This window comes from Kwoniella shivajii, chromosome 6, assembly GCF_035658355.1.
Source record: "Kwoniella shivajii chromosome 6, complete sequence".
Classification (NCBI taxonomy): Eukaryota; Fungi; Basidiomycota; class Tremellomycetes; order Tremellales; family Cryptococcaceae; genus Kwoniella; species Kwoniella shivajii.
In genome coordinates, this window is record NC_085913.1 from 479,410 (window position 1) to 496,737 (window position 17,328).

At 42.4% G+C, this 17,328-nt stretch overlaps 4 protein-coding genes across 4 annotated transcripts; 2 read left to right on the plus strand and 2 right to left on the minus strand.

Annotated features, from left to right (window-relative positions):
* Window positions 1–255: 255 nt before the first annotated feature.
* Window positions 256–5,506, minus strand: IL334_004668 (uncharacterized protein; the record flags this gene model as incomplete). Its single annotated transcript, XM_062936385.1, has 9 exons — window positions 256–489; window positions 583–1,032; window positions 1,138–2,742; window positions 2,803–3,920; window positions 3,984–4,195; window positions 4,250–4,355; window positions 4,422–4,574; window positions 4,651–5,236; window positions 5,321–5,506. The coding sequence occupies 9 exons, from the start codon at window positions 5,504–5,506 to the stop codon at window positions 256–258; spliced, it is 4,650 nt and encodes a 1,549-aa protein (XP_062792436.1).
* A 2,180-nt stretch (window positions 5,507–7,686) lies between these two features.
* Window positions 7,687–9,207, plus strand: IL334_004669 (uncharacterized protein; the record flags this gene model as incomplete). The annotated part of the gene is made up of 5 exons (XM_062936386.1): window positions 7,687–7,822; window positions 7,972–8,224; window positions 8,292–8,347; window positions 8,409–8,548; window positions 8,638–9,207. 5 exons carry the CDS (start codon window positions 7,687–7,689, stop codon window positions 9,205–9,207), a joined length of 1,155 nt encoding a protein of 384 aa, XP_062792437.1.
* A 428-nt stretch (window positions 9,208–9,635) lies between these two features.
* On the minus strand, window positions 9,636–12,333 carry IL334_004670 (uncharacterized protein; the record flags this gene model as incomplete). The annotated part of the gene is made up of 13 exons (XM_062936387.1): window positions 9,636–9,737; window positions 9,827–9,916; window positions 9,976–10,090; window positions 10,250–10,564; window positions 10,644–10,864; window positions 10,920–10,987; window positions 11,056–11,140; window positions 11,193–11,297; window positions 11,357–11,425; window positions 11,481–11,583; window positions 11,644–11,910; window positions 11,979–12,119; window positions 12,194–12,333. 13 exons carry the CDS (start codon window positions 12,331–12,333, stop codon window positions 9,636–9,638), a joined length of 1,821 nt encoding a protein of 606 aa, XP_062792438.1.
* Window positions 12,334–12,686: 353 nt separating this feature from the next.
* Window positions 12,687–14,167, plus strand: IL334_004671 (uncharacterized protein; the record flags this gene model as incomplete). The annotated part of the gene is made up of 8 exons (XM_062936388.1): window positions 12,687–12,872; window positions 12,932–13,042; window positions 13,094–13,210; window positions 13,282–13,360; window positions 13,434–13,477; window positions 13,550–13,704; window positions 13,794–13,923; window positions 14,048–14,167. 8 exons carry the CDS (start codon window positions 12,687–12,689, stop codon window positions 14,165–14,167), a joined length of 942 nt encoding a protein of 313 aa, XP_062792439.1.
* Between the last annotated feature and the right edge of the window lie 3,161 nt (window positions 14,168–17,328).

The following is a 17,328-nucleotide window of genomic DNA, read 5'->3' on the forward strand; positions in this document are numbered from 1 at the left end:
CCAAAAAGCAAGCTCAGAACTTGACACAAAGAAAGCAAAAAAACAAAAAAAAGATGAGACAGAAACGAAAGCAGAAGATACGCAAACGGCAAAGATATATAGGTGAGGAATAGGGAACAACGAACAAAAATCAATAAACCTATAGAAGAATAAAAAGACAAAAAAAAAGAACGCAGAGATAGGAAAGAATTGATGATATCAAATCATTTTCTATCATTTTATAAAGTCACGAAAGACCTCACTCGTCATGGGATATTACTGTACCCAATCACCTGAATATTCCGAACTATGTCTTTGATGTCGATTACCATTACCAGTACCGTTCATATGTGATCCCGCTGTTGCGGCGGCAGCGTTGTTGTGACCATTTGAGTGATTTGAAAGTGACGGTAATTGAGCAGTATCGTCATCTGATTCATTATCTCTCTCAATGTCATTTTCGTTTCCTGGCGATCTTGATCTCTCCCATTGTTTTAATTCTTTCGTGAACTGTTTTTATTCAACGAAATCAGCTTATTTTACACAATTTTGTAGAAGACAGAATTCGTCCGACAACCAGGATCAAAGAACATTCTAACTTACCTTATCAAAAGCCATACTCGCTTCTTCACTTCCATCATTCTCATCATCATCATCATCATCCATTCCATTCAATCTATCATGATCATGATCCTCATTATCACTAGTCACACCTACAGCTAAAAGAGTGTGTATTCTTTGTCTAGCTTGATCTAAATCATCTCTTAAATTTTCGATTTCCCTTTCCGATTCTTCAATTCTCATTCTAAGTAATTCAACTTCCCTATTACGCGCATTCAAGACATCTTGTGAAGCTTGGAAATCCTCTTGTAATTTAGTGTGTTGATTCGTCAATAAATTCAATTTCCTAGTCAATTCACCTTCCAACCCTGCTGAAGACGAAGGTGTTGATCTACCTGATAGATCTCTTGATCGATTTCCAGGTTGACCTCTTATCGAATCCAATTCCGTTTGCAATGTCACATTTGTTGCTTTCTGTTTATTCAGCTCGTCCTAATTCAGAAATTCACGTTGATCAGCTTTTTCAGTCCCGTCGTGAAGTTGATCATGGCAACTCCTGCCGAATGACAAAATGGCTCAAACAGAAAATCAACCTACCTTCATCCTCTTCAACATCTTTTCGGTACCTTTGACATATCTAACAGCAGTTTGATAATCTGCTTCAACAGCTTTAACTTTTTCTTTATGTTGATTTTCCATATCCATCAATTTTTTCTCTAATTCACCTACTCTTCTATCTTGATCACGATCACCAGTCGGAGTAGGTGACCTCATTGAGGATGAAGTTGGCGATCTTGCATCTTTGATTCTTTCAATCAATCTACCTAGAGATTCAACTTTATCTTCTGCTTCATCACATCTTATTCTTAAATCTTCAATTTCCCTTTGCGCAATCTCGTTCGATCTAGTTTTATCCCTCAATTGATTTTCCAATTGTCGGATAGAATCTCCGTTCGAACCATTACCTGAAGAATTAGGTCCTTGACCTGAATTACCGGATGAGCCAGAAGAAGAGATGTTGGCAGAAGAGTTATCCAAATCGTTATCTGAAATGGCAATTCCATGATCTGCTAATAAGTTCCTTAACACAGTCGCACGAGTTTCAATATCCGTTAAAGCGATATCTTTTTCTTTCAATTCATTATCTCTTGAATCATGTAAATCTTTATACTTGTTCAATTCAGTTCGATGAGAAAGTAATTTAGTCTTTGATGTTCTCAACTCAACGCGTAGAGATTGTAACTTGGATTCGAGCTCTCTTGATTTCGATCGATGATTGGATACACCAGACTCTGCAGAATCTACTCTTTGTCCAGCTTCTTTCAACATTTTTCGTAAAGATTCAACTTCTTGCTCCAATGCTCGAATCTGATCTTGATATCCTCTTGTATGTCTGGATTCATCCGCTCTCATCTCCTTATGTGAATCCAAGAATTCACCTAACTTGGAAGTAGTCACCAATCTCAATGAATCTGCTTCTTCACGTGATTGTGTCCACGCTTTTTCAATTTCATGATATCTTTCTTCTGCAGATTCCGCATCACGGGATTTCAAGTCTAATTCAGCTTTCACTTCTGCTAATTCCTCTTCCAAGGCCGAGACTCTCAAGTTGGCTTTCTCGTATAGTGATTCCATTTCTGATGTTCTGGCACCGGCTGCGCTTATCGCGATTTGAGCTTGTTCGATCAGACTGATATTCTCATCTCTAGCTTTTTGAGCTTCTTCCAATTGAGAATGCAAGTGATCTTTCTCGGCTTCTCTCTGTTGAACAGTCGAGGACAAAGTGATAAGTTTTTCTGTATGTTCACGGAGCGTCTGTTCGTTCGATAATCCTTTTTCGTGTAATTGTTCAATTTCTTCTACAGCTTCACGATGGGCTTCTTCAGCTTCTTCAGCACGTTTGAGAGTTTCAGATTCTCTCTCTAATGCAGCGGAGTGCAACGACTTAGTTGATTCGATCGATTTATGACTTGTCTCCAATTCCTTTTGAGTGAAAGCGTGAGTGGCTGAAAGTGTTCCAATTTGTCGTTCCAGTTCGATGATACGTTCTTTCTCGACTCTTGCCAAATCGATAGGAGAGTTTGATTCTAAAGTAGCAATCTTTGCCCGATAGAAGGCAGCCTCTTGTATCGCTCCTCGACGAAGTCTTTCAGCCTCCATGGCTTTTTCAGATGCTAATCGAATCTGGGATATCATATCATTCTGGAAGTGAAATTCTCATCAGTTTCGAGTGCTTGTTACCTAATCGAATGATTGACTTACCTGAATGACCGCTTTCTCTTGTTTCAGCCTGACCAGCGCATCTGTCAACTTATGTATCAATTCCGTATCTTTTCCTTCGTCCTCTATATTTCTGTTTGGCAGATCTAGGTCTTCATTTTCGGTCGCTACAAAGCCTTGCTGGACTGCTCTAGCAAGAATGACTTTCAGAGATAACTCTCTCTTCTTCCCAACTTCAATCTCGTTCTCTTTGTTTTTCAATTCTCTCATTAGATCATTGACATTTGACAACGAGGAAGGTCTGTTCCCGAAACCATTGGAAGTGGGCGATCTGCCATAATAGAAAGCATCGGGTGGCGGAGCAGGTCTCTCGGAATCCAGATTCCTCAGTCTTGGTGAAGGACTTCTGGTTCCCAGGATGGACGGGTTGAAACCTGTTTTAGGATTAGACGGTGGCGAGGAAGGACCATTATGAGTTGGGGAAGTCACTCGATTGTTGGGGAAGTTGGGATTAGAAGGTGATGTAGGTCCATTTATAGGTGATAAAGCTCTCCTAAATTCTTCGTCGCCTTCTCTTCGAGGTCTTTGGGGCGGTCCACCATTGGCTCGAGGTGTAGCTGTATGAGGGATCTGGCCCAAATCACCTGATTCAGATCGAGGTAGAGCAGCTGCTAGAGGTGGGATAATTGATGCAGCTCTTTCACCAATGGCAGGAGGAGAAGCTGCTCTAGCGAGACTATCCACTGAACTTGAGTTTGGTAAAGTCCTTTTTACAGATTGAGGGGTATCATTGACAACGACATTCTGCAGAGGATTCTTCGGTGGAGATCCCTCTCTTGCTGCTGGTCGTGGTGGCTGTGGTTGTGCATGTCCTTGGATGTGACCTGGAGGATGAGGTTGTGATATGTTTTGCAAAGGCTGAGTCGATATTTGATGGTTTGATGCTGCTGATGGTCCTCTTGGAGGTTGCGTATCGGGAGGATATTTAATTTTTGTAGTATCGAGAATATGTATCATGTTGGGATCATCTCTGATATCAGTCAAAGCTTGATTCGCTTCACCACCAACGACAAAGATTTTGCCAGCAGCAGCAACCATCGCATGACCTGATCTTGGTGAAGGAGATGGACCCATGTTCTGGAACATATACCATCGTTGGTCTGAAAGGTTTTTGATCATCAAAATTGGTCTACCAAGCAGCGGGAAAACGATCTTAGACTTACTGGATAACTTGAAAGCAGCTAAATCTCCTAAATCTTTCCCTTTAACATCCCTGCCACCAAACACATAGATTGTATCATCAATGATAGCAGCTGCGTGACCTTCTCTTGGTAAGGGAATATAGCCGATGCAAGATAACTCTGTCCATGCTCCTGTAGCGACGTCGAAAGACCAAGTATCGTTGTAATGGTAATTACCATCCGTACCACCAAACCTACCAAAATAAGTCAATTGAAAATCGTATTGTATTCCAAGGACCACAACTCACAGGTATAATTTGCCAGTACTTCCAGCAACTAAGATATGTCCCGTTCTTCTTGGTGGTGCAGGGGTGGAATAGTTTATCTGTTCCCATTTATGCGTTGTTCCAGACACTGCAGCCATTCCGTTTGATCAAATCAACGGAACCAATGCGGGCCAAAAAGGGAATGTGAACTTACATTGTTTGATGTCATACATCCACAAATCATTCATGAAAGCTCCATCTGCTTGACCGCCAAAAACGTAGAATTTCCCTTCTATCAAACAAACGGCATGACCATATCTTCCCACTGGACCTCTTTGTACAGGGACAGAAGTCCATTCTTGTGATCCTATACATTGCAAGTAGCATTAATCAGATGATTACACCTCGTTCCCCTGAGAGCCAGATGGACGAGTGTTACTCACTCAAATCAAGGATATATAAACGTTCATCTTGCGGATCATCAACATTAACTTTCGTATCGCCACCCCAAACTATCATGATTCTATCTGCCATAGCTGAAGAATGACCGACTCTCGGAATAGGTGCATCACCTTTTGTTTTAACTGGCATTGTCTCACATCCTCTAATATCCATTGACCATAAATCGTTTCTAACTCTTTCATGTACCAGTCCACCGAAAATCAACATATGCCCCGAATGACTTGGGAATGCAGGCACACTCAATCCGTATCTTGGAAAAGGTGATTGTGGTGCGGATGGTGGTGATGTTTGTGGATGATACAATCTTAATGGTCTGATCATCCATGGATATGAAGTATTGTTGACTAAAGCAGATGGATACTGATTCGGATTATTACCAGTATTTGAATTTACTATTGGCGATGAAGACGCATTACTTGGTATACGTTGTTGGAATTGTGGTTGTTGTGATTGTGATTGTGAGTAGTATCCTTGTCCTTGTCCTTGTCCTGATTGGGATATTTGTGGTGAAGATTCATTAGGATGTGATCCTGGTCCATTCATCATTGGAGCTTGACCAGGAGCCATCTATACAGATTAAATTTAGTTACGAGTCCACATATTGTCCTGCTCCCACCACTGTGCAAGATTCGATGACGTAAAATGACTTACAGGACCAGAAGTCATCCTTCTTCCATTTACCATAGGAGGTGTAGCTTGTCCTTGAGACCCAGCCCCAGGTCCAGGTCCGGGACCAGCATAAACGGACGGTCGTTGAGGTTGTGATGGCATCCCATTCATCGTTGAAGGATTACTATATCTCGAAAAAGATTTACGTCGTGGTGAAGGAGTTGTCATGTTGGCCAGGCGAACGGCGAGTTGTGATAGTGGTGGTGAATGCGGATCACAGATGACAAATGGTGAAGATGAGAAAAGATAGAAAGACACAACAATCCATTAGCTATTGGGTTCTCATTCGCCTATCGTCCTCAAGGGTCATAAATCAAAGAGAGTAAAGCATTCAAGGTCATGAGTGAGACATTGAATGGAGCTCCAGTATGAAGAAAAGGTCGACGCGATTTGCCAATGGGATATAGATTCTAATCAATTAGATACGACGCCATATCTCCCAAAGAGGCTGAGACCATATCCCCATTCAGATCTTCCAAACAGACAGCAGAGGATTACCCAAGTCGATATCACGGTTCCTCCCTCTTTCTAATTTTGAAATGCTCTTATTCCATTCCTCTCGAAGACTGGCTTTCTTTCCCTCTGTATACCTTACTTTATCTGATCCTGATTTTTGGTCACTCACTGTGTAGGCTGACTCTGTCCCGGACCCATATCACCTCCTCCTGATCCTCCTCCGACATCTTTCTCCTTTGATTGTTTTCTTTTGAATAATGACATTTGTAGTCCGTTTATCGAACCCCACTTTTCTTTCTCTAGTCGATCGAGAGTCGCGAAGAATTCAGCTAGAAACCCATCCGTTTATATCGTAATAGATAGGTGAGTTCTTGGTGATTGAAGATAGCCGACTGAAAACTAGAGCGAACTTATGGTATGTATGATCGTCAAATTTCGTATGTTATTATTTGATAAGGTTGAACGTCGACTATCGGAAGACCATCGAGGGTTTATAGTTATTTGGTTTATTCGAAAAGACAGGGCGGAAGAAGTGTTCAGAAGGGATATTCTGCTAGATAAGACGGTGATACCAAGATAAGTTTACGATGCTGTTATAATTTATATGTTGATGATTATTGGATGTTTCAAGGGGGGGGAAGGTAGTCGAAGCAAAGGGACTCGAGCGTATGACTGCAGGACTACACTACACACAAGCCACCTCCGTTGTGATAGTGATGATTTAAAAGTATATCGAATGAAAGGACCAGCCTTGTAGTGGTCTGGATGTGATGCTAGCTATGATATACTTGGTCTAGATGGTGTGCTATGCACCATTCACTTCATCCAGGCTGTTAATGTACATGGAAGAATGCCTGAACAATACGAGAGAGAGTGCAGTACAGTTACCCAGTGACATTAATTTCAGGGGTGAATAAACTATTATTATAAAACGATCAAACGCGTCAAAAGGGAAACAAAATCACATGTAACAAAGAAAGAAATCATGTTGGAATGGAACGCGTCCGACATCAATTTTCATGGGAAGAAGTAAAGAGCGATAATGCTACCACGTCACATATGCATCATGTGATAAAGAGATAGAGAGGGTGAAGCTGTCCCTTCAGATCCTGTTATCTTCGACATGTTATACTATACTACCACAAATCAGAGAGACCAGTGATCATATGGTCTCTGTTGTTCACAATCAGAAATCGGGATTGTGGCGGTTTTCAACTACTGCTGCTGTGTATACAGTCGGTATGAGATATCTCCACACGCGATCCTTATGATAATACAGGAATTCTCCCAAAAGAAGTATATGACAGGCATGTTTTCGGTCAAGAGAATCGTTGGGCTGCACTGAGAGGATAGCCATGCACTCATTGATAATTGTGATAAGAGTGAACATGACCACCGGTCTCCATACAGATTTACGATCATAGTGTCGAATTTTGCCCATGCATGAGTTCGATCTCGTATTGGGTCATGTCTGATAGTAGTGTGATGAGATGAAATACTCACCTCTGAAAGCAGGAAGTGTATAAACGCATAACATCTCAGAGTACGATGAGATGAACATATTACGTAATATGTGTCCCTGTCAAGATCAAACAAACATAATACTCGTATGAAAACAAAAATCAATAAACACGCGCGACTTTCAATCCATATAAAATCACTTTGAAAGGATATAAAAAGCATATCACACCTCTCAACTCCCGCATTCTCAAATCCTCATAGATCCATTGATTGACACCACAGCAGAGTAGACGGTGAATAGCGAATAGCGTATAAATATATATATCAACGAGAAGATTCCTTGCATTCAAGTACACAATAGAGCGTTGTTCAGCAACACCCGCAAACAACTTGACTTTATTGGTATTGATAGTGAAGCCAACACTCCCAAGATGGCATCTACCAAAACTCGAAGACCTGCTCCTCAAGGAGTGATGATGTCTACACCCCCACCTCAGAGTAGGAATAACAAGAGTATGTATAGTGAGATTGAGAAACAAGGTTTATTGGCGAATTTCGATATTGAAGGTTCGTTGTTAATCTATTACTGTTGTATTCAACTGACAAATACCATGTCTACTTGCTATACTGTCTCTTCCATTGGTCTATCTGTTTGGTCAACCCATGAACGTTATTCTTCTCGACTCGATGCTGCTCTATGAAAACTGATAAAATAGTCGCCGACAAAACGTTATTCTTCCGTTCAATCCTTTCTCGGACATTAGCTTCATTCAGAATGAGAGAAGAATCAGAGATATTATCCATTCCTAGGGAATTACGAGGAATGACTCTAGGGGAATTAGAAGATAAATGGGGCGGTGGTTGGGCAGGGACGTTGCAGAAGATTAGAAGGGAAAGTTTCGAAAAGAAAGAAAAAGTAAGAGAGGATATACAGGAGAAAGAAAGGGAAGAGGTCGTTAAAGGCAAACGGTCAGTCCCAAACTCTGGTGCGACACTGAATAGAACAGGTCGCTGAATCTTGTCAATTATGAATCAGGAAACGAAATGGTACTACCACTGCTGATAATTCTCCCGAAAGAGGGGGTAAAAACCGTGAGTTCCATCATCATTACCCAACGATGCATTAGAACTGTCAGTTTACCTTTGTCGATAGCACGTCGAGACGCCCCTACACCCTCTTCCACACGGAGAGCAGCGCCTTCATCAGCTACACGAAGTAAAGCTCCTACGTCAGCAGCGAAAAAGAGTAAACCTGCTGCTCCCTCGTCCTCTAGTTCGTCAAAAGGACCAAGTGTGAGTGTCCTTCCTGCAACTTGAACAAGTCTTTTCCATATCAGAGATCTTAATCTCCCAAGATGAAAGGCTGACTAAATCATTCGCAGACTTTACCTCAAAATCACATCTTCAATCCCAGTTTACCACCCACACCATTCTTTTCAAATAAATCAAGACCTCCGACATCACCTTTATCTCAACCTTCCATGCGCAACCAATTCACATCACCTTCTCGTACATCAGCTTCAGATTCAGATGACGACTCAAATCACCAATCTGATGATGATGATGCCAGTGGTGATTCAGACGAATTACCTGATCCTGAATTACTTGAAGCTCAATTACTCGCCAAAACACCGCATTCAAAATCATCAAGCAATTCAAACAAATCGAAGAAAAAACGTGGTCCTTCATTAATCTTCAGACAATCAATAAACCCAAACGCAATGCCCATACCTCAAGTCACACAAAAAGATTCAGATGAACCTTTATCAAATGTTGAACTGAGTGACGGACGAATCATTTCATTTAATCCATTCTCCCTGACGCCCGGAAGAGTGGAAAGGGAATTAGAAGAAGGTGGAGTATCGAAAGAGGAACAGAAAAAAGTGCAAGAGAAAGTGCATGAAGAAGTAGTCAAAAATTTAAGAGAGAGGATGGAGAGATGGAAAGTCTGATGGGACTAGGTCGGTGGGTCTAGTAAGACGGAAGCACCCGGAAGGTGACAGACATCATCATAGGGTGTGTGTGTGTGAGCATAGGACATCTTTCAATGTCGATTCGAGATGGAAAGCTGTTGGCATAGTCATCTGGCACACCTCATTCTGAAAGTCGAAAGAAAAACAACGTTTCACATTTTGTAACTTTTAGCTCTCAATATCCTGTTCACTTGTCATGTACATACCCATATATACGAAAAGACATAATATTCATTCACGTTCATAATCATATTGCAGGACTGCGAAAAGAAGAAAGAACTATTACACATAATAATGATGTATATTGATCAATTTTCAATGACTGGTCACCTTCTAAGTCCTTCTGTCCACTGAATACCTAAGTACCCTTCCTGATTCAATCTACACTAAGAAGCCCATATACAATCCTATACATTCATTTGATTGATCAATTGACTCAAATGAGCACTCTCGGATACATAATCAGGTGCAGAGACCCTTCTACACTGGTATCGTACTTTTGGTTGATCCTACCGCAGAGACGAACAATTATCAGCCTGCGCGACCGCGGTGGATGAAAAGACAAAAGCTAATTTATGGTTGAGATGATTATACTCACGTTGAAGGAATCTTGCTTAGCCATCATCTGGAAAGCATATGTTTTACCAGTAGCTTTTTGGAAAGGTGCGTTGATATCACTTCCTTCCTCCTAGCAATCACGAGTCAGCTTGATAAGGTCCATGTAAGCGATGTAATCATCCAGCTTACTTTCAATTTCATCAAATCGTTTGCACTGATCTCCATGATCTGTTCAGCTTGTTCATTGAATGCGGTGATCCAGAACGATCCCGTGTGGTCCATCACGTTCATCGAAAGAATGTATCTATGGGATTTGAGCGATCAGCTTACGTTCCGCGTATTATCTCGCAGTACAGTCCTTTATTGCATATTGATGTCTGACTCGTCGATCTTGCTTGACCGTATTACACGATCAATCGTCTAGCTTTCGAGACATTTCAAATCATGTATCCCGGGTACTCACCGATGAATTGGGTTATCCCATTTCCTATCACATTTCTCACATAACCAACCAGTACCATCATCTACCACCTTTTTATTACAGCCTTCAGGATTGGCACAAGCTGGATAACTGAAAGTCTCTTGCTTGACGAAAGCTACTGTTGCCGAAGTAGTGAAATAATCTGTTTTCTCAGACATTCCCAACGATTCATCTTTAGCTTCTCCGATTGTTTTTAATTCTGAAGGTTTGGCTCCTTGTGCTGCTCCAGATGTAGAGTTGGCATTGCCTTGATTGGTATATGCTTGGAATTGAGTATTATGTCCTTCGGCATCAAACCTGAAATCGGCTCTTAGCTTTTCCCTTCTTCCATCCAGTACCACAGGAAATCAATGACGAGTCCGTAGAATGCACTCACCATCCCCTTAATTGATGAGCTTCAGAAATATCAGGATTGACCGACATCGTAGCAGAGCTGAACATTGATAGCGATCTGCCACCGAAATCACCGACTTTGACGCCCTTGAAAGCAATGACAGGTTGATCATCCGCTTGGAAGGTTTCGGCTTGTTTACCCCATAACGTCAATCTAACACTTTGACCCGAAGAGTCAACAAGCTGGATATCTCGTTTGGCAAACTGCGTAACTACAGTGTCAGCTCTATGGTCATCGGTTCTCTGAAAGCTGACTTACAGGTTTGTTGGTAGCCTTTGACGTCACTGATCCAAGTTCATGAACTTCTCTTACTACACCAATAACATCTGCGCGGTGTTCGATCAGTACTCCTGTTCTCATGAACATCGCATGACATTTTACACAACAAACTTACCACAGATCTCGTCTTTCTGCAACTCCCCTAGGTCACCGATTCCTTTGAAGTTGTATTTCACTTGAGGCACAGTATCGTCGTCACACTTGATGAGGACACGTCAGCTTGTTTTGTTTGATTGCAAAACAGGAGCTTACAGGTTCGATCTCAGTCTGATTCTCAAACATGATTTCATACTCATTATTTACGTTACTAAACTGCTTTTTCGCAATATTGATACGTGCTCGAGAGATGAAAAACACCTAGTAGGTCACGATATACGTTAGTTACATCGATATTTTGTTGATTTTCCATAACTCACCTTTCCTTCCTCGAGCATGTTGTAGAAATTGTCCACAGCTTCATTGAAACCTGTTGCTCTGATTTCTCCCTGAAACTCATAATCAGCTGGGTTTATAATGATGCCTCTTTATCATGCAGCTCACAGTCTCATCCATAAATGTAACACTGAACAATTTTCCTTCTCCTCGTTGATTGGAGTAATGTTTAATATCTGACTTCTGAGTAACACGAGCTTTGATAGTCCATCTGAGAAGTCCTGGTCAGCTGAGTCACCCATGAAGCAAATTCAGATAACTGATCACTCACTTATTTTGATAAGGACTCAATCCCTCTATAGGATAAAGAGGACCAACTTCTTGCTTTCCTCTTGCGCCAGGTTTAGAAGCAGCACCACCTCTACCAGCGCTTGACTGTTGTCTAGCGGCGAATCCTCCTACTTCCTGTTTTGGTGCAGCTGCAGCTGCAGCCGGTGCTGAGGTCCCTCCTGCCCCTTGCTGTTGTTCGAGATTAGTGGGATTACCGATCTTTTCTCCGTTCCATGGAACTGTTTCTAATTGAAGTATGATAACCAGTCTGATTGAATCGAACGTAAGCTGATGTTCATCGCTTTGCTATTGAGATTGGGGATACAGAAAACTCACTTTCTTCCTTGAACAGCATTTGTGACATATCCAGTCATTTTGATCAGAACATTCTTGTCTAGTTCTTTCGACTCTACCATATGATTGAGCTGAGTGGCAATCATAGCTTGAATAAAGTGTTTTCCATCGGACAATATGAGTCTACGTTGAGAGTGAGACACCAGGTCAGCTACGTTTAAGTCTTGGTAGATCTGGCAGCTGCCAGGTACACTCACCTATATCTGTCTTGTCCAGAAGCTCCAGGAGCGTTGATCTTCTTCACACTTAATACTTGAAGAGTAGGTTGAACACCTTCTGGCGCTTCTGCGGAGTTGAACACCAATTCGCAGAAACCAGCTGTGAGTGGACTTGCCATGATGTTCGCGCGCTCTGTACTTTGGTTGGGGCGAGTGGAAGGTGAGCGAGAATGGCGATGATGTGAATGCTACGAGCAATGGGAGGTGAAGATGATGAAAGATGAGAAATGTGTGGTTGAGTCAACTTTTCATCTCGTTGTATGGTGGGATTCGCGTGATTCGGTTGATGTTTCGACGCGTCAACTTTTCATAGTAATGTTGGGAACGGAATCAATTTTACCCCGCGTAGAGAAAAATACGCTTCCTCGGGTGACTGATGGTATAGAGACCATCTTTGTTTAACAATCTACATATCCTATCTCTAAAGAAAAGGCGCTCGATCCATCAGCACAAGGTCCAAACGATTGGAATCATGCCCGTTCGGATATCGTCGCCAGCGTCATCGCTAGAAGCTGGCCCATCACGAAAATCGCAGGTTCATCGAGCACCAGCCTCATCTGAAGATGAGGAGGATGAACTGATCGAAGAGGAAGGTTGGACTAGAGATACCTTCGAGAACAGAACGATAAGTAAGAATACCACAGCAGCTATCCCTATGGTATGTCAGCTAGCGCGTAGCCTTCGCAGCATCGCTGTAAGCTGACGACATGTGAATAGCTGAGAGGAATGATGGACAAGTTGAAGGATGTTATAAGTCGTATAGAAGAAGGATTGGACAATGCAAAGGAGACAGCTGTAGCTTTGGAAGATTCGAAACAAGATGAACCCGTAAATTCGAGAGTACTACTCGTAGGAGCTGATCTTCTGCCATGTAAACAGTCTATAGCAGAAGTGGAAACTGCTTTCTTTCGAGCTTTAGATCAAAGACAATTACTTCAAATCAGGATTGAGATTTTGGAAGATATGATCAATCAACTCAGAGCAGGGGAAGAATATGTATGCATCTCTCCGTCCAATGCGTTGGAGTGGAATCAAGTGTGATAGCTGATACGAGCCCTTGGATATAGTCAGATATAGAATCTGCTTATCAGGAAGTGGTAACAACGAGAGAAACTGAATATATGGCTAAATCACAACGAGCGAAATGTAAGTCGTCAGGCCTTCAATTTTCCAGTGCATAATCAGGTCGTTTTTAACGAAACGAAATTGATTTCAATAGACAAGAATTTGAAAGAATATGCGGATTTCCGTTCGGCTTTATGGGTAAGTTGGCTCCTTGTTCCTCTCTTGCTGACTGTTGTACTGATATTGATATCATGACGATGTGGAACATAGGAAATTAACCATACGACAGCATGTCCACCTGTATCTCAATGGCTTGAAAAAGATGCGGATGAAGAGTCGGATGATGATGATTTCGATATGGGTGGAGCTACTCAAAGTTATAAATGTCCTATCACTCTAATGCTTTTCAAAGACGCTACTACCAGGTGAGTTTTATGATCTTGAATCCCTGGGTCCCTTCCTTTTCTTTGCGATCCGCTCGGTATCGATATCTGATTACTGATTCATCTTTCAGTTCTAAATGTGGTCACAACTATTCTCGAGAAGCTATAATGAATCTGATAGATAATATGCGTAAGGCCAAAAGAGCATCAAAATGTCCTGTGACGGGATGTTCAGCTATTCTCGATAAGACTGATCTGAAGGTGAGTGAAAAGTTTGTCGAGTCTGGTGGCGGAAGCAATGGAACTTTTGACGGGGTGCCCTGAGCCAGCAACTTGACGATCTGCAAAAAAGGCTAATGCAAAACCTTGACTTCGTTTTTCACAGGCCAATCCAAGTCTTCAAAAACGTGCGGACGAATTTGACAGACGTCAAAAACGTAGAGAGGAAGAGAAAGAGGAAGCTGATGAAACTATTGCTCTTGAAGATGAGGAAGATTTCGACTAATCAGATTGGGAGGCGACCAGGAGCTGGTGGATATCATTCATGTATTGTATAGTTTCATAAGTTGGCAAAGCATGTACAGTAGAATATTCAAAAGTTGTAACATTGATTGATGAAAGAATTAGCAAAACCATGCAGGCTAGATGAGTCGGTATTCTACCGGCATATTTCTACGAGTTGGTTACTGACAATAGCAATGTCACCCACAAGATGCACAAGGAAAGCTGGGACGTGAACCGGCAAATGTCTTTGATCGTTGATACATATGATCAGACATGTCACAGAGCCCCTTTGCAACGTGAATACGTTCTTACCGTTTTCATTATGGAAGCACTTCACCTAAGACTATGGCATATATGAAAAGATCAAGTACCTTACGTTGAAGAAGCAATTATACGAGTTGCTGACACCTTCATCTCAGCCTGAGAACCGCTAATTCGTGCTGCTACCTCTTCGAGAGTCTTCGGAGTACAAGGGTTTGAGAGATGCTGAAGGGAAATAATGGGATTCTTGTAAGTCAGTACCAGGACACCTGATGATAGTCAAGTAAGATTTGTCTCTGCTCCATTTCCTATCAGCTCTCCGGGAGCACATAATTTATGTGGATCTGGGAAACTCACTGGTAGTTGGTGTTTTTGCAGCTGACGCAATCGCAGAATTTGGTTCCCGCATATACCCGGCGTCGAGTGCCTTCGTTGTCCTTCCTGAAGGTGTTGTTGTGGGTCAAGGTCATACCGGCTGTGTCTATGATAGTAACATTGTGTCCTGAGATATCGGAGACAGTACCAAAACTGGGACATACGTCTGATAATCCCTTGGTAGGCATCTTTGTTGATGAGAATGATCTGCCTGATAACAAGATTTACGGCTGCTAAGTGTTCCCTTACTTGTGGGAAATAAACAAAATGGAGTTGGGAGTTTGGAAAAAAAAGGATTCAACTAGATGGGGAAAAGCTAACACTTTCTACCAATACGAATGCTCCTTCCGGCAAAGTACACCAGCAGAAACATCAAACTAAAGACAACATATATCCTTTCATGGATCTAGTCATCGCCCTTTGTGCAGCAAGCAGTTGGAAACTGATCTTAGATCGTCAGAGCATTGCCGATTTGGGAGATAACATGCAACACACACTCTCTACACCACGCAGGCGTTTGATGACCATGAGTTACGAGCTGATATGAAACAACATCGCACGTGTATCGTTCTCTTGCGTTTCATTTCAATTACACTTCCCAGCACGTGAGGCCAGGTCTTGACCAGTGGGTAATCACCTGAATGGCCCGATTTAGTGTTCGTGAATGTCGAGCCTATTTTGTATTCCCATTTGACCCCGATGTACAGCCGACGCACCGAACGAGCTTGTGAGGTTTGATACTTTCAAAATAAATCAAAACTGCTGCTCTCCTTTCTTGAGAATGCGAACTAAAGTTTAAAACGAAGCGGTATAAACATATTATATTGCACAACAGATGGCAGTGCCACTGTGGAATACGAGTATGCCGCTAGAGACGGAGTCACGAGTAAAATATAGGGAGGGCAATAACAGTCATACTTTGAAGGTGGGCTCAAAGGCTACTACTCGGGGACTTGCCGAACATAGTATAGTAGCCCACCATGTAGGCAAATACTGTGGAAAGGCTATTTCCAGCACATATCTGCAAGAATAGGAAAATACTAACAGTGGCATACATACAGTATACTGTAATTGAGCTACTGTACACAATCTCGTAACAGAAACAAATGCATGACGCCGACTTCCCTCAACCCATTCCTTGACCACGAAACAACTCGATAACTCCCTATGAGCTCACGTGACACATTACAAGCAACCAATGAAGCAGACTAAAAAAGACTACAGAGCACCATAGCTTTCCGCAAGCAGCTAGTAGATCGATAATCCATCCCAGTTAGGATGTGTCGGTCTGTTGAGGCTGGGCGGCCGTTCCTCTGGTAGAATCGGCTGGATAGAACCTGAAACCCTTCTCCTCTGTGCCCGGGCAGGACCATTCATAGTAACTAACTTTCTGACTGTACTATGATGATAGGTAGAAGATAACTGAGCTTCAGAGGAATATATACTCACTGAAGATCAAGCTCTGAGCAACCGTCACATGTGCAGAAGATACGTCCTTCTTGAGCGGGCTGTGCTACTCCACTCTCAGATCCGCGAAAGAAACCTTGGTGAGATAAATTTGGAATCTTTGACATGGCAACCGTGAAACTTCCCCCAGGACAGTGAGAAACAGTGAGGAAGCTGGGGCAGGTTCGTGATTCTTCGGATTCAGACATCGCTATTGATATTAGGCGCACACGGTTCGTGACTGGCAGAATCAAAGGGGACAATTAGGTTGTGGTCAGTGACAGTGACGGTGACAGTGACAGTGGCAGTGTACTTGGGAGGCGGAAGTATGGAAAATGAGATGATGGTTGCATATCCAGTTTCTGGCCGAGCTTGTGGTTCTTATATGTTAGGGTCAGTCAGTATTTCAGCTCCTTTGATTACCCTACGAAATGCTCTCATGTCGTTGCTCCTTTCAGAGGTCTCTTCACGAAACGACCCCCATGATGATGATGTCAGATGAATCTCGGTATTGCCGGCTGAAACGGCTTTGTAATACACTACGAATCATGCAACATCGTAATCCTAAGGTATAGTTGCACGGGACGTCCTCTTCGTCTTTTATTGGGCTGAGGATGAAGCCACGGCTCATCGGCAATTACGTCAGAGAGACTTTGCCTTTATCTGATACAGTGACATTCTTTTCGTTAACGTATCAGATATCGGCCGGCGTTGCCGGTTATCAAGCTGAGAGGACTCTAGCCCAGCCTTTTTTCGAGATCAATGAGCTAAGACCTGAAAGTCTGCTCCCCTTGCGGTATGTACGACGTAGCAATGTCTACTGTACCCTCCCGTGCCAAAACAGCAAATGTCTGCAGTATCTAGCACGGCCTGAGATACTGATACAGAAAGGATATGACTAAGAGGTAGACCAAGATATGGCTGCACGGTGGGCAAGATGATATTTACTATTCGCTTTTCGAGAGGAGAAACGTTACACGCCACGTAGTAGTATGGACCCGTAAAGAAGTTCTGATGTACTGTATAATGAACATGACATACATGCGTCGTTCAGACACTCAATCGCTCTCCTTCGGTTTG